General features: G+C 40.5%; 1 protein-coding gene across 1 annotated transcript in view; it reads right to left on the bottom strand.

Moving 5' to 3' along the window:
* Positions 1-3,912: 3,912 nt before the first annotated feature.
* The window catches only part of RRP1B (ribosomal RNA processing 1B), a 19,895-nt gene continuing 7,274 nt past the window's right edge, over positions 3,913-16,533 (bottom strand). The window contains 9 exon segments of the mRNA XM_035896458.1: positions 3,913-7,264; positions 8,385-8,451; positions 9,190-9,336; positions 12,181-12,917; positions 13,698-13,799; positions 14,248-14,267; positions 14,777-14,874; positions 15,708-15,802; positions 16,374-16,533. The exon segment at positions 16,374-16,533 is cut by the window's right edge and continues 3 nt beyond it. Coding sequence (XP_035752351.1) covers positions 7,074-7,264; positions 8,385-8,451; positions 9,190-9,336; positions 12,181-12,917; positions 13,698-13,799; positions 14,248-14,267; positions 14,777-14,874; positions 15,708-15,802; positions 16,374-16,533 — 1,617 coding nt within the window. The 3' untranslated portion in view covers positions 3,913-7,073.

Genomic DNA, 16,533 nt, shown 5'->3' with positions numbered 1-16,533 from the left:
CCCCCCCCCCCGGAGGTATTTAAAAGACGGGCGGACAAGGTGCTTAGGGCCATGGTTTAGTGGTGGGATGGCAGTGTTAGGTTAACAGTTTGGTTAACAGACTTGGTGATCTGAAAGGTCTTTTCCAACCTAAATGATTCTATGATTCTAAGATTATTTCTTATGAGGACCTTTCATCTTCCCTAATTTGGTATCCAGGGATTGAAGGAGAGAAAACTTTTTACATAAAAATTACCAACACCACATAGTGAAAAACCTCCAGCAAGATACCAGTAGGTTTGATAGCAAAGGTTTTTCTCCAGGACAACTAACCACCTCTATATTTAAAGAAGCTAAATACAGATACAGAAAAGAGATGAAGACTGCATGAGATAGATGGGCAAAGACTAAAAGTTGCCATCTAGTCCTGGCAGATAGGTGAGCTGCCTATCATGATCAGCAGCAATGGTAGGCTCCTCAGCAAATTAACACCGACTGTGGCTTCTTAGAAATAATCAGCAAAAATGTCTGTATCATATGCAAGCCCTAAACATATGTCAGTTGTCAGTGGTCAACTGCAAATTCCTGTGCTTGGCATTACAACGCAATACAACATTTCCTATTCCTAGTGAACAGCTGTGTTGGAGCTCAGGCCCTCAATAGCCAATTTTGCAGCCTGCAAATGTTAAACAGCAATTTCTTCCCCTCTTGGCATAAGGTGCTCCCAAGTGGATTTCTAAGCAACAAACAGTGGGCACTCTCTCCTCTCTGTCCGTCTGTTAGAAGGTGGTGCAGATCTCACGAATGACCCCTGTACTTCCTTTCCGAGGGATTCATGACGGGGAAAGACTTGAGGGGTTTCTTTTCAGAAACAAAATTACTCTGTGGCGACACTCTGCAGAGACAAGCATGCATTACTGGATTATACAAATGTTTAAAGTTTCAGCCTTCATTTTACGGCAGATGTCTCCCAGATGTTTGCCATAGTGGCAAAGCCTATGAAAATGTGGCTCGAGGCTGGAATGAGATCTGCTTCCTAAAAATCTAAGAGAGTGTGGAACTCGCGTCCCTAGAGAGCGCCTAACTCTTGGCACTTCCACTTTTTTAACAAATCTGCGTCAAAGAGGTAGGATTTAATCAGGGATTCTCTCCACATACCCACTGGTCTGAAAAGAGCAAAATTTCTCCTCCCTGAGCACTGTTTTAGTATTGTATCTTCCTCTGAGCAGGATCACAGAGAATTGTCCAGGCTGGAGCCCAACTAAGCTTTGATTAAAGTAAAGATTTCAATGGCATAAAAATTCTAAGGAATTGTGCACCCAGAAATCTTCCTGGATTTTGCGGAGAAGTCTGGCTTTTTTGTTATTAAGAAGGTCTTTGCAAACAGGAGACGGTGTCCAAGACTGCAGAACTTGTACCCACAGTCGAAACCACAGACCGAGCAGAAGTCAAACCTCCCAGGGCTTTACTTTGATTATGCAAGACAAACATCTGAAAGAGAAATGTAAATAAGGTACAGTTTAGCCTAGGAACTGTGTAGTTGCACTGGGTTACGTGTTCTATGCAGAGCATTGTACACTTGTGCTGAAGCCATTGGAGATTTTATTTATTTATTTTTTTTAAGAACAACTCTGAAATTGGCTAGTATCTGCTGGTGTTGAATCCAAAAGATTGTGATATTTCTAAAGAATGGCGTACAAATCCTAAAGCAATGATGTTACTAGGAAGTGCTCTTCCCTGTTTAACTCCCCAAAAAGAGTCAACACGCAACTGATTGTAGGAAGGATTTTAAGCCTATGCCTCAAAGCTCTTCTCCAAGAAGAAACGTTCAAAAGACTCTTACATAGGAAAAAAAATCTCGCAAATGACTCCTTTAATATTTCTGTATTTTTTTTCTGGTGGGGGGCCAGTATCAGAAAGACAGTATGGAGGTGCTAAAACCTGAAGCCTGCCTCTCAGAAATAAGGAACATAAGCAGCTCTACAGAACACAGTCAGCCCTATCTTTTTTGAAAGTAAATTTCTGTAAAATAATTCATCTTCCAAGATGAAATTAATCGAAACAGGGTTCTAAAAACAGGTTTTGGAGGTTTCTTAAACCCCCTTTAAAAAGGCTTCCTAAAGAACTGAATATTTTTCCTCTTCTGTGTCTAATAAGGAGATGCCAATAAAGTGGCTATATTAAGGAAACCACCATGCAAAATGGTGTTAGAAGTATTTTGACTGCCTCTTGGATTTTATTTACAGTAATTAACTGTATTATTTGCAACATGTTGCAGTGGTTTTGCAGATGAAATATTTGTTTTTCCTCCTCAAACTGGTTTGTCCTTTTACACATACAAAATGCTTGTTTGGGTCCTACAACAGAAAATACTCTCTCCCTCTCTCTTTCTCCCCCCCACCCTTCCAGGGATAAAAGGGGAAAAAAAGTTCTTTCCACTCCTCTTACCTGACTTAGAATTTGTATAATCCAGGGTGCAGCCATTACAGATGCCTGACTGGAGCAGGCTGGTCAAATATGCTGAAGTTATTTTAAAGATAACAGAATGATCATGTTAATAATTGTATCTGTCCAATATATCGCATGACAACTGTTGCAGTGTTATGTTGAAGTAACAAAATGCATACTTTTTTGTTTTTTAAAGAAGTTTCTCCCCAGGAAGGATTGCTTGTATGGTTCAACTTCCAGTTCTGCAACAGACTATATTAATCTTGCAAGAGGCACTATGTTTCTCTTTGATTTGCATGGTGGGAACAAAACGTAAAGCGTGTTTGCATTACCTTGCAGACTGTTACACAGACAAGACATTTTCTGCCTTCTTGGAAACGCCAGACAGTGTGGATCGCTGAAATGCCAGTCCAGGTCCAACCGGCTTGCATGGATCCCATGAAGAACGATGAGGGGCACTGAATCTTCCAACGATCCCCTGGAGTGCATTCAGGGCAGGCACCACAGGTTTTGCTGCACAGCACTCCACCGGAGTGACTCAGATCCCACACGGCGTGAAGGTGGCATAACGTGCTGTCTTAGTTAAGCCGTATCTCGGCCCCACGGCTAAACTACGAATGGGGATTTCCACCTGACATCACATATAATAAAAGCACATGCAGCACTTAATTTGCGGTTGTGTGCTATCACTACGGTCTTCAACACTGTCAGAACATACTAGCATCCAGAAACTTAATGATGTGTGAAACTTTTTAAACATTTAACAAGAATGTCACTTTTACAGGACTTTGTTCTGAAGGAAATCTGTTTTCATTTTACTTGAGGATTTATGTCTTCATTTTACTAGTTCCACTGCTGTGGGTAGGTCACTTTTTTCTGTCTGAACAAAGTTTTTTGCATTTCTGAAAATTCTGTGCCTGTCAAGAAAACATGATTCATTTTTTTTATTGATCTGGCACAGTTGCTGGGCCTGTCAGTATCCGATATAGAGATGCAGTATGCTCTGCGGGATTCCTGTACATACCTAACTTCATATGGCGTGCTGCTGCTAATGAGCATGCAAACGTCTTCCAGAGTGCCCACCTACTTTGGCACCTGCACAACTACACCTTTCAAGTACAGCTCTCAGCCTGTTATCACTTCAGTTACCAATTTTAATTGCCAAGGAATGACCCTGGGTGATTTACTTAGCTTCTGCTGAGCAATCTTTCATCTGCTGGCCCAATTACAGAGGTCAGAAGCTCAAGGCATATGAATGGGTATATCCTATCACAACCCTTCTCACTTTTGACACGCGTCTGAGTCTTCATCAGTTTTGGTTATTTATACAATAAAAATAAACTAAAATGAAAAGAGAGAGAGCACGTGCACACATCCAAGAACAACTTCCTTTGTACTTTCAAGTGGCCCCTCCCAGATGCTTCCCTCCCATCTCCCACCCCCCAAATTTACAGATTTACCCAAAATACAATGTCCACAAAAACAGATGGTTTATTTGACTAGACTAAACGATGTAATGCTTAGACACGGTATTTGTATTAACAATGCTGTTGCAGAGGTACATAAAATGACACATGGGATTTTTCTTCTGCCTGTAATTAAGTGTAAGCACAGGAAATAAGTGACAGGAAGGGCATTTGATGCTTTCCAAGTCACATAACCTTGACAGACTATAAAAGATCTTGCATACCCAATAATTTAAATATAATTTCAACTTTTTGCCTCGCTGAATTAATTTTGTGCTTTTGAGTTCTCTTGAAGCTATAAGAATTATAAACTATCAGAGCTTGAGAAGTACAAAGTTGATCAGATTCATAACAAAAATGTAGAGAAAATCATTCCAAAATACTGTCCTTTAAAAGGTATGCCACATTAACTTACTTTGACTCAGAACATGACTGGCAGCTGCAGAGTTGGAGTAACACTATGAAAAAACCTATGAAGCAACATTAAATAGGTCAGATCAGTTTTTCTTCTCTCTTTTCCTATCAATACATCTCTCCTTACAGTACCATTGTGTCTGTGCAGTGGATATCCCCGATGTCACATTTATTTCTCCTTTTTTTGTCTTCAACATTTATTGGAATTGTCACTATCCAAATATTTTGGGTATGTATTCAATTTAACCCAACAATGCCAGTTAAACTGCACTGACAGTGCTTGGCTTTTGTTTGTAAAGTTGTCCTGAATGAAATTCCAGACACCACTGAAGACAATACACACAACATACGTATATTTACAAAACATTCCACCAGTTTCATGGCACAGATGGATTATGCATGAATCCCAACAAGTAATCACATCACTAAAATTTTCAATAAAAAACCCGACTGCCATTTCTGCCCTCTTCATTTAGCACTGTAGGCAACAAAATATTTGGACAAGCAACGGATTCAATGGATCCACAACAATAGCAAAAGATCCAGACAACCATTTAAATACATTTCCATAACAGGTTATATGTATTAAAAACAAAACCAAACCAAAACCAAACCCCAATGCATCCTGATCCTGAATTTTTCTGTGCACACCAGATCCACCTACCGATTGTTTGCATCTATTAGCCTTGGAGGAATATGGCACCTTCAACCTAATGCATTAACAACCATGCACATACAAATGCTTTTATGCGTATTCCACAAGAGACTTCTTATCCACAGTACAAGATAAACAGTACAACATATTGAACAGTCTTCATTAAATCCTACTTCCCATCGTCTTGTCAAAAAAAAAAATGCATTATGCTAATATACAGTGAGATTTTTTAAAAAAATAAATGAACAATAATTGCTCAAACAGCAAGTATCAGATGTATTCTCCAGAGTTCTTTACTGATCAGACGAATACAAATTAAAACAAAACCAAATAAAATGCAGTCCTTCGTTTGAAGCAAGAAAAGACGAGCAAAATGACTTTCTGGCAGTACCACAAACCATGGACCGTCACAAACTTAGTGCAAGAACTGGCACGGATCAGAATTGAGCAACTAAGACCAGCCAGCAATCTACAAGTACACAAGTATTTTGAAGAAATTCTAGATGAGCCATGAAAGAGCAGTTTCAAACCAGCTACTTATGGGGAGTGATCTGGCAGAAGTCAGCATGAAAGACTGGCAAAAAGTTGTATTGAAGCAGGCAAATATTTTATGTCACAAAATCTAATTTTGCTGGCTGAAGTAGCCAAATGTTGACCAGTTATAAGACAAGGTAATGAAGCAGACCTACTCTCTTTCTTATAGGACCACAGAAGTAACTGCTGGGAAGCTTTGTGAATAGCTTTGCTCTGGCACCAGGTTGTGCTTTGAAGGTGAGCTCTAATGTAGAGATCTGCTGCAAAGCCTTTGCCTTACTCACATAAGCAAAACTTTTAAAGAAAGATTTCCAATGTTCCAACCTTATCAAAAACATTTTTATTTTCATTTGCTTTCCCCTTCCTCACAGTTCCCCCTCAGAATACATTAATGGTCTCTCACAGAAGCACACCTCATTCTTTACCAAAGAAGCAAAGAAAAAACAGAACATGCGCAGTAGTAATAAAATACCCAAATAAAAACTTAACGCAAGGAAATGCTGCAGAAAGAATTCTTCTGGTTCTACATCAAAACCAAAACCAAGCTGTCTGGGCTATAAAGTTTTACCCTGTATTGAGGGGCACCAAAGCTTTTAGAGAGAGATGTGTGTCCTAACCAAAGACCCACTACACTGATCTAGCTCACTTAGGACAATCCAAAGTTCATTCACTGAATGAGATCTGAGTTCTGGTAAAATGTGGTGACACCAGCTGCTAAAGTAGAAAACTAGGAAATCTTGTCAGACCTTCAGGAAAGACAGCAGTGGAGGTGGCGGGGGAGGAGAGCGGGAAATATCAGAGATTTCTCCCATGCGAGAGCATTACTTCAGGTACAGTAAATAGAAGAAGCCAGCTTACAATATGACAAGTGTAAGCCAGCTTTGGCACTTGTGTTACTGAAAATAATGTGGTGACTGTGCCCAACTCAGCAGGCAACCAGCTGTGAAGGTTTATTTGCAACAGTGACCACCTGAGCAGCTAGGCATTTCTTATCCCCAGGGAAAGCTTGCTTACTATCTGTAAAGCTACCCAGGTCCAGCTGTTTAGTAACAGAGACATGAGGTAATCATTATTCCCAGAAGAAGAATTAACAGGATGCCAAGGGTGACACATGAAAAATGATGGGGTAAAATTTTAAAATACATGAACAACTAGGAGGTTTAAAATATACGTGGTCTTTTTCCATTTTAAGCCCTGCCCAATGAAAGACAGTTTAATAGCATGAAGCGTAAGTTTTCTTAAATTGGCTCAAAAAAAACAATCACCAGAACAATCAAACCCTGAACATTCCCTAATTAAATTAACAAGTCTCTCAGGAATGACATGGGCAGAGACCATACTTTTTGTAGACCAAACCTGAGCAGAGATTGGATTTTGTTTCTTTTCTGTAAATAGACAAAGAAAGTATTTCAAGATACAGCTGAAGGGGTGTCAAAATAGCAATGACCCAGGTCATAATCAGAATTTTGTATATACAATTTGTATTAACTTAAAAAAATAAAGAAGTTCAAAATACCTCCAGAGAACATTCTAAGTTAGCAAAATGTCCTGTACAAAAGTAGGCCACATCTGTTGGTTTAAAAGAAGTCCACAGCAGTTGGTCTCTTCTTAGTTGATATAGTAAATGGTTTCTTCATTTGAGGCTCTCCTGCTGGGGTGCCTGTGGGTGACTTCAGCACCCCATGACGGGGCTTCTGTTCAGGATTGAAAGCCACACGGGAGGGTCCTTCTGGGCTCACTAATATACTTTTGTCAGTCTTTTTAAATTCTGTTGAAAAACATGGAAGCAAGTTAAAAGAAATACAATTCCTGGAATAACTGGGCCCATCAAGCAATTGTGGAATTGTCCAACCCTGGAAGTCTGCCTTAGATGCTCAAGTCCATCACTAAGGATCAGAAGCCTAAGACTTTGCAAAAAAAATGGAGAGATGGTGGTGAAGCACATCTCTTAGCAGAGTCCCTTTGAGAATGGGGTCTGTTGCAATCCACAGAGAAGCAGTGAACCATTCCCGATGGTTCCACAGACCATCAGACACTCTGGGCCTACCCCTCAGAAACAGGTGCTCCAGCTACCTTCAAGTTACCACACTTTAGTTTAAAAGATGACAATAGGTAAGAAGTGGCTCTACTCTGACTGTTAAACAGCACTGTTCTAGAGACTCTTGGATTTCCTTGCTGCCAGGGTAGGTATTTTTCTTCTCTTTGTGCAGCTGTGTTATATTAACGTAAAGACATAACCCCACTATTCTCCATTTGAACTGGGCCTATAGTACACCTCAGAGAGCTTAAATAAATAGCTAAAGGAATACATGGAAAAAACTTTTATGCTATGGAGCGAGACATTTGTTTATCAGGGAAAGTGCTTGTCTGCTTGCATGTGGGATCCAGAAGGGAACTGACATTTATCTGCTCATTACCATTAATAAACCACCAGGCAGACAAGATAAAACTGAAACTTTGCTATTACACAGCCTGAGCTCATCAGCATATCAACACCTTCGACCTGCGAAACAGAAGCGATGAATGAAGACTGAAGTGCACGTATTTCCCTAGGAGGTGCCCTGCAGAACAGGCAGCTCAGGAAGGACAGTTTGTCACTCTGCTGCACTGTTTTCTACCCATACGGCTCCATCTGCAAGCCAGTAATGCAGCACCCTGGAATCATGCAAGTCTAGCTGTTGGGCCAAGCGTCCTAAATTTTACCATCTCCTCTGGACAGGAACTTGAGGGTGGTTTACAAACTGTATACAAATACTGAGACAAAAAAGGATCAGAATCATCCTGTTCTAGAGAGGCGAAGAGTACAGGCGTGCATGTGAGTGCATACAGCTTCCCCATTCCTCAGCTACAAGACAGCCCATGGGAACACACAGATGTATCAGACTCACCGGCAGTCATGTTTTTATTCAAGCCAAACGTGACTTTTTTGGAGCTGGACGACTGCAGCTTGTTCAGCTATAAAGCAAAATAAAGACATGAAATAAAATTTCTGAAGCAATGCTACGGATTCTTTTACCTGCACCCCATCAAAACTGCTGCAAAGCAGCCTACGTCCTTCATTTGATTTAGAACTCCCCCAGTCCTCTAGCACTGACCTCTACTAAGACAGCACTGTTGTTCTAGCCAAAAGCAAACATACTCCATTTGTAGAGAAATCACATACGGTCCCTAAGGTCATCACGTATTTCAACAACAAACACGAAGATATTTGTATATTAAATACACTGGCCCCACTGCACTCAGGCTTCAAAGTGCAAAGAGGGCTTGAAAAGATATTACATATTAAAAAGGTTTAGAAAAGCGGACAGTCTTTTGAAGCTCTGTACTGTTGCCAGCCTCCACAAATGGGAAGAAGTTGAGTCTCTAAGTTCCTTAGCAAGACTGAAAGTCAGTTTATGCTTTTGCTCTCTTGTGAAATGAGTGGGTTCAGAATGGTGTCCTTTCAACAAGAAGGTATTTTTGAAAGTGAGGGGAAGGAAAAAGAGATTTTAAAGATACCTACAAGTAATTTTCTGAAACTCTGGAGCCATGTGTGGCTCTGTGTACAAGGAAATGCAACAGCATTTCCAGTTTTATCTGCCTGTGTTAGGAGACTAATGCAGAGTGGAAAAGACAGCATGAGTGAGGTCATGCCCTTTGCTTGGGCAGGTAGCTTGTGCCCAGATTCAGTTGCCATCTATGAGACAACATTACCTGCATGGATGCCCTGGTGGAAGAGATGGTGCTTCTGGCTTTCCTGAAGAATACTGGCTTTGGTAAAGTTGATTTTTCAAATTTTACAAAATCACTTCCTGGTTTTGCTTTCTTTTTCTTTAATGGTGATAGAGCAGCACTGCTTTCCTATAAAGGAGGGAAAGGAAAAAATTGATGTCAGTACAAAAGTACTGTAGTTAACTACACCTAGTACAGCGAGCAGTGAGCTTACCACCCACAGCTTCTGTAAATATCGCCGCCGCTGAGAGAGTGCTAGTTGGCACTGACAGAAGCTAATCATCATGGTTAACTCTCAGGAGTTAGTTTTGCAACTGGCTTGACCGAAAACAGAAGTCTAAGGCAAGCTCTGAACAAAAATAGGAAAGTCTTTGCAAAGCAAAGAAGAAAGAACTTGCAATATATTTGCCTGGCCTGTTAGAGTGCAAAGACATTTTCTTTATGTGCATGAGGCTGCCTTACAATTGACCTGCCTCTCCTGCACACAAGCACTGATGATTTTTTTTTTCCTTGCCTTTAAGCAATATCTCTTCCTTGGTACCTCTGGATGGATAAGATACGCGACTAATGAACAAACTCAGCTTTAGGCTAAGATGGAGACTTCAGAGAAAAAAAAAAAAAGTGGAATATGAAGTCCGTGTATGCTCTCAGAAATCCAGCTAGTGTGTATTGCTACTGCTTTGCTGCCTCAAATACACACTGAGTGTTGCCATTTAAAGCAATCCTTCTCTCCAGCACAAGGAAATTCTTAGGACCTGTACCGGCAGTGCCACTAACAAAATGCACCACTCCAGAGCTTTCCAATCTTTTGTGTATGGGCCCCAGATATCTGTGGACTACTGTGAAGGGAAGTTCAGCTATGCTTCACATCAACCTACGGATGTGAAATTCTTAAAGCAGTTTGCAGCCATGCTATGTAAATTGTCCAGGGATATGGCCCCTTTCAATTTGAAAATCACTTCTGCTTTAAATGAAGTGAAAAAGCCTAAGTCTAAATCTAAGGGTGTGTGTCATCTTTGAAATCAAGAATCAAAACACGCCACTTGTGATTTCTGCACACAAGACCGGTATTACTAAAACTGGGAAATAAACCCACACGTTATTTCTCAAGCAACGAAAACAAAATTAGCAAAGCTTAATTTCCTCCACATTTGTGCATTTTAGCTTTACCCTGCTCACTTCTTTCTTATACCAATACTCTCATTCTCTTCCTGACTCAACTCCCAACTATTCCGTCCCCATCTCCATCTTCCCGCTTCCACCGTGCACACACACATATATGCAGAGCTACCTGGATTGGGCAAGAAACAGCAAATGCTGTAGTCTCTTTGGAATTACACATGGGAAGAGTGGCCCACTAGCCCGTGCACTGACTGGGCAGCCAGCCAACACACAAGAGCTAGGGTCATGCTGCTCTTTCCTTCAGTGGCTACACTAATTTGTGCCAACAACAGATTTCCATGAAGCTTGCAGGAACTTCATCTTGAATCTATTGCAGGTCTTTGAACCTGTTGGTCACTTGCTGCAAATTTTTACAAATGGAGACCTGGGTGGCGTAAACATGTTCACTTAAAATCTAAGCTTTTATAGAGAAAGATGAGGTATGCAACACAGAATATTTAGACAACGGGAGATAAAGCCAGCAGTTCCCACTTGGGAAACCCTGCAGGGAGAAAAATGCAGTTTGCATACTGGGGAGAGAAGAATGTTTTGGTTCTTTCCTCTCAGTACTTTATCATAAAAAATAGAAAATGTCAAAACTATTTTAATACTACTTCAGCAATGCTTCAAAATGCATTTTTGCTCCCTTGAAAGACTTGAGTGGTTATATCAAGTTCTTATATGAGCCTGTACTGTTTAACTAATCATACAGTTTTAAACTTAAGTCAAACAGAGGTGAGTTGATAGGCTAGTAACATGAACATTTTAGTCAGAGGAGGATAAAGTTGTTCTGTATACTGAATCCCATTTATGTTTTATGAATTTTCTTTCAACCAAAGTGAGAATGTTAGCAAGACTTCCACAAAATAATTGAACCCCTAAATGTTTCAGAATGAATACATACACAGAAAATGAGCAGTTAAAAGAATTCAAAGGGCAGCAGAGGAAAGAACCCCTGCACTGTCTCTCATAGGCACACTACCAAAAATATACAGTGCAAAATGCCTCGACTCTTGAACTGCTGAGTAAAATCAACCCTATGCTACTCATTGCCAAGAAGAAAATAGGGGTGGGAGGTAGAGAGGGGAAAAACTAGCTTCTTCCCAAACTGCAAGACATAAATTTTTGAAGACGACGACAGTCATACCTTCCTAGCAAAAAAACAGGATTGTCTAAGAAACTGGACCATACATAAGTGCGATCATACAGCCACTGATGACATTGAAGGTCACAGTGTGATACTCTGTTTGTTCTTTCTGCAAGTACTTCTCTGATAAAGCACTAACAATTTGTTTAAGATGGAAAAGTGAGCTAGCAAAAGAAGCCACTATTGGAATTGCTGAGGGCAATTTCACAAGGAGCTTATACTAATCTAAGTGTATGCTGCTGCTGAGAAAGCCATGTTCCATCTTCCCATCCTCATCCTTTTGCCAAAACATGCCCTTCGTGAACATGGTGTAAACTCAACTGGAGTCCCCAGGCAAAAGAATAATTAACCCAGGGACCAAGAAAAAAAAAGAAAAAAAAAGAAGAAAAAAAGACAACCCCATAGCCTAACCACCCAAGCTTCAGCTAGATGAGTTCTTTCAGCTGAGTAGCTGGCACAGGCTTTAGTGCTGTTGCACAGGATGGTTTAAGACCACGGCGGTGGGTGTGGATTTCTGGGGAATTGAGTTATGTTTGGTGAGAATGCATGACGACATCAGCATACAGCCTGCCTGTGAAGCCCTGTACTCAGAAAGCTAAAGCCAAATTTGAAAACGAGCCTGGCAGTTCATTAAGAAGGCAGAGAAAAGAATGAGATCTACGTACCCCCTTCCTGCTCTTCTTGCATGCAGTCTCCAGAACTCCATTGGCTTCGACAGAGTTTAACACCTCTTTTACTTTTCTCTTCTTCTTCAAGGTTGCTGCTTTCTGGCTGGAGACCTTCATCCCTTCCAAACCAACCAGCTTTGTCTTCAATTTGACCTTTCTGGAGGGTGCAGATTCAGAGTCTGCATCTCCTGACCGGGTCCCCAGCAAGCCCTCCTTGTTGGATTTCATGTCAGTCTGCTGCAAAAGGGTATCCCCGTTCACCAGGACAGCCCCTGCCTTCTGTTTCTTTTTCACAACCTTAGGAGTTAATGGTGTGACAGATGGGCTGCCATCCTCTGCCCCACTGGCATTAGCTGTTCCATTCTGACTTGCTGGTTTTACAGGAACTTTTTGCACTTTTGGATTCATTTTCTTCAACTGACTCTTTTTATTCTGTTCTGCGTCAGTTGAACTGTTCTGCGCAGAGATACTGAGATTTTCTCTGGTGTCAGTTGCTACATTTGTGGTCTCATTTGCCTCATTTACTAGCATTTTCTTTTTCTTCCTTTCCTTGTTATTTCCTGGCACCTTTCCCTGGCTAAAAACATTAGATCCAGATGTTTCAGCTATTCCCTCCTCACAATTTCCATCAGCTGTTCCAGAATCAGCACTTGGGCTGTCCCTTTTCTTCCTTTTCTTCCTCTTCTTCTGGGGAACTGATGTCTCTTTCACGTTTGACATCTCTTGTTCATCCTCTAAATCCACCCCAAAAAGAATGCCACATAACACAGATATGAAACACAAAAGTACTTGTAACAAAAGAATTATATTTTATTTTTTCTCCTTTTTTTTTTTTTCTCCTTTTCTTTAAAGGTAGGCATACCATTTTTCTGCTGTCAGCCAGCACAACAGTTTTACTATTACAGCTGGTCAGGACATTGCATTCCTCTGATGCCTGGCCTAATTAATATTTTGCTAATCTTGCCTTGTCACAGCTAACATCTAAGCCATTCCCTGTAGTTATCCTATTTTGTATAGTAATATTGCTAGAAAAAGTTGTTATTACCTAGCTGTTAAACCTATCAGTAGAGCAACTCAGGGGTTCAGTAGTTTGTGCCACGTCAATATAAGCCGTCATGCTAGATACTTGCATATGGTTCTCAGTAACTCTCTTCACCTTTCCAGAAACATCCCCAAATTCCTATATTCTAACAGTCATCCTATTTTAAGACGACTGACATGTTTCTGTTTTCCTGCCGTAAATGGAACTGCTCAATGGAGCAATGCAAACAACTGCTTCCAGTTCTGCTTTTGACTGAAATTTTTGAGGTGATGCTTGCCTCAAAATTGGTAACAAAATTCCCACCACTTTCAGGGACCTTAATTTCACATTTAACCTTCATTGCAACACGATACAAATGAGCACATCCTGAACAATAGGTGTGCCTTCTTCAGAACAGCTTGCATCTGATACTTCGCCAAATTACACAAGAGACTGCAGATTGTCTCTCTTCCAAAGGTTGATCTTGCCTTACCTTTTACTTTTTCCAACTTGTTTTTCTCCCAAGGCTTGACAGCTTTTTCATCATCATCTTCATCTGTAGAAACATCTTCGGGAAAATCTTGGGGGAAGATTCCTGTTGAGGAGGAAGGATAAGGTATCTGAAAACTAATGGTATCTTCTATTGAACAGTTTCTATGTTTCTAGTTCTATTTTTATGAACAGTTATGCTGCTCGTTTACAGCATTAACTCCCACAGAAAGAAAATCAACTCCTTGTTCCCCAGTCAACCCAAAAGAAAATCATACAAGTGGTCCCTATTTGTTTAAATAAAAATAATAATCTTTCATTTAAGGACAAAGTACAGGGCTGCTCAAATTGTGAAGGGGATTTGGCCGTCTCACCAAAAATATGTAATGTGTCTTAATGAGATTTAAAAAAAGAAACAAAAAACCCACACACACCCCCCCCAAACAGTATCCTTGAAAAACATGTTAAAAAAAATTGCAATACAGATTGTACGAGAACATTATAATCTTTTAACAGAAAGAAACTACTGTCTCTGTATGCTGCTCAGTCCTTACCTTCTGCTAAGTCCTGGAACCTAGAGGTGGGGTGGAAGGGAGACAAGGAAAAACAAAATAGTATTACTGGTTTAGTACCAATAATAACACTAGCAGCACAGTGTCACTGTACTTATTCTGGTTTTGTCAAAATAGGAACAATGTATTTTACACAGGAAGTTACAAAGACCTCATTCCAGAAGCGATCTGCCTCAAAAATCCAAAACCTCAGACCAAATCACTGGAAGTATTGAGAAAAGAGCAATTTAACACTTCTCCCATATCTGTGTTTCGCATCACACACAATTTGATGTCACATCCTGCAGTACAAATCCACCCACTGTAGATACACCTCAGCTAGTTGCAGGTGCTGAGTACCAATGAGGAATAGTAGCACAGGCTTCAGGCACCTTACGCACGTTACCCAGGGCTGTGAGACAAGCCTGCTCTTGTGACCCTGTCACCAGGACACGCGAGGGCGGGGAGAAAGCCAAGTAAAAGTTGCTTAGGACAAGGTGGCACATGCAAGATATATTTCAACAGAACTCACTTTTTGACCAGCTTGTACAGGCGCTTTCTGTTAAGGGAAGGTGTAGTTTTCTTGCTCGCCAGTTCAAAGAGTTTGTCAGCAACAGCCTTATAATCAAACTGTTGGAGGAAAGTATTGATACAGCTTTTCTTAGCTTATTCATGCAAGATAACCCAATGTGACTCATGTTATCAAGACTTCAAGTAGCATACACATCCCTTAAATACGCAGCCCCTTCCTTTAAACCCAAAGTACTTTTGTGGAAATTTACACCCCCTTCACACATGTATACAGACTTTTACAGGAGGCTGCTTCATTAACAGAACAGTTGAATTCAGTATCACTTTCACAAACATTCCTAACCTTAATTCTTACTCAAGAGAGAAACCAACCAACTTCAAAACCCACGCAAATACTTAGCTAAATACCAGATTTAAAGTGTGTCATATCCTAATTCTTGCTTATAAGCCACAGATGCATGAAGTGTATCTACCTGCATGTGTGTTTGATTGGTGGGTCTGTCTAAAACACTACACTGCACTGGAAGAGGGTCTAAAAAACCCCAAATTGCAACATGTTGCCCTCTCTCTTATGTATCCCATCATCCATTACTTTTGCTCTTAATGTGAATGAAACTTATGCTGATTGCTTCATCACCCACAGTGACGTGGCTTTTGCCATACATTTTTGAATTCCTGAAATAGGAAGGGAGGAGCAGAAAAATGAAGGTATGGGAGAGAGGAAAGAGTAATGCAGAATTTAGACATGCATTTATTTTCTTATAAACTACTCACAGAGTACACATTACATAAATACTACATTACATTAAAGCAGAAGGAGATTAAAATTTTGTAACGTGTTTATCTGATTAACATCCTTTACTTCTGTACCTCTTGACAGGGATAGGAAAGCAGCGGTGGAGTATCAATAACAGAGCAAACAAGCCACAAACCTGAAGAACAGTCCCGATACCATCATCAGCATCTTCATAAACATCCTCGTTTTTTTCAGAGCTCTGTGCTGATTTTCTTGACAAACATCTGTCTGCTATTATAAAAAAAAGACTGAATATTAATGTTTAGTTTGTAAAAACCGAGATAGCACACGCTACTCTGATAGATGGAAGTTCAGGTGCATTTTTCTTCATATGACCTTGTGAGCCTGGACTGATTGAACTACTTTCTGTCACCATTATGCAATACATGACTGAGGCATTACCTGAGTGCCTTTTAAAAGATTGCCTCCGTACCAGACTATATCTGGATTGAAAACCTTCCTGCTCAGCTCTGCCTTTTTTTTTTTTTTTTAATTTAAAACTCCCTCAAAATGCCAAAACCTCATCTTCTTCAAAAATGTTATGGATGTCCAAGAGCCAAAAGCCAGACCGGGTTATCATCTGCACTGCTGCAGAAAGCTGATACTGCCTGGTTTTATAGAGACCACTGATCTTTGCAGTCACTTTGTCTAAGCACATGTGAAGGGAAGAGCAGAAAACACAATTATCCTTACAACACCCTGAACATGTGTTTGACTGCTTCAGAGTAGAAATGTATTTGTAAGAAACAGATTCTTAAATCCTAGCAAGTGCTACCAAGGCCATTTAGAACTTCCTCCTCACCTTTGGTTTTAAGCACCTCTTCATTTTCCTGTTTGTCTTCTTCACACACATCCTCCTCATCACTGTTGCTACCCAGTTCTTTCATTAGGTCCTCGATGGCGTACGGGGACTGATCCACAATGATCTCAAAGATGCCAGTGGCTACGGCATGCAGCATGCA

Source organism: Egretta garzetta, unplaced genomic scaffold (assembly GCF_000687185.1).
Source record: "Egretta garzetta isolate BGI_Z169 unplaced genomic scaffold, ASM68718v1 scaffold45, whole genome shotgun sequence".
In the NCBI taxonomy this organism is placed as follows: Eukaryota; Metazoa; Chordata; class Aves; order Pelecaniformes; family Ardeidae; genus Egretta; species Egretta garzetta.
This window is presented reverse-complemented; position numbering and strand designations above follow the sequence as displayed.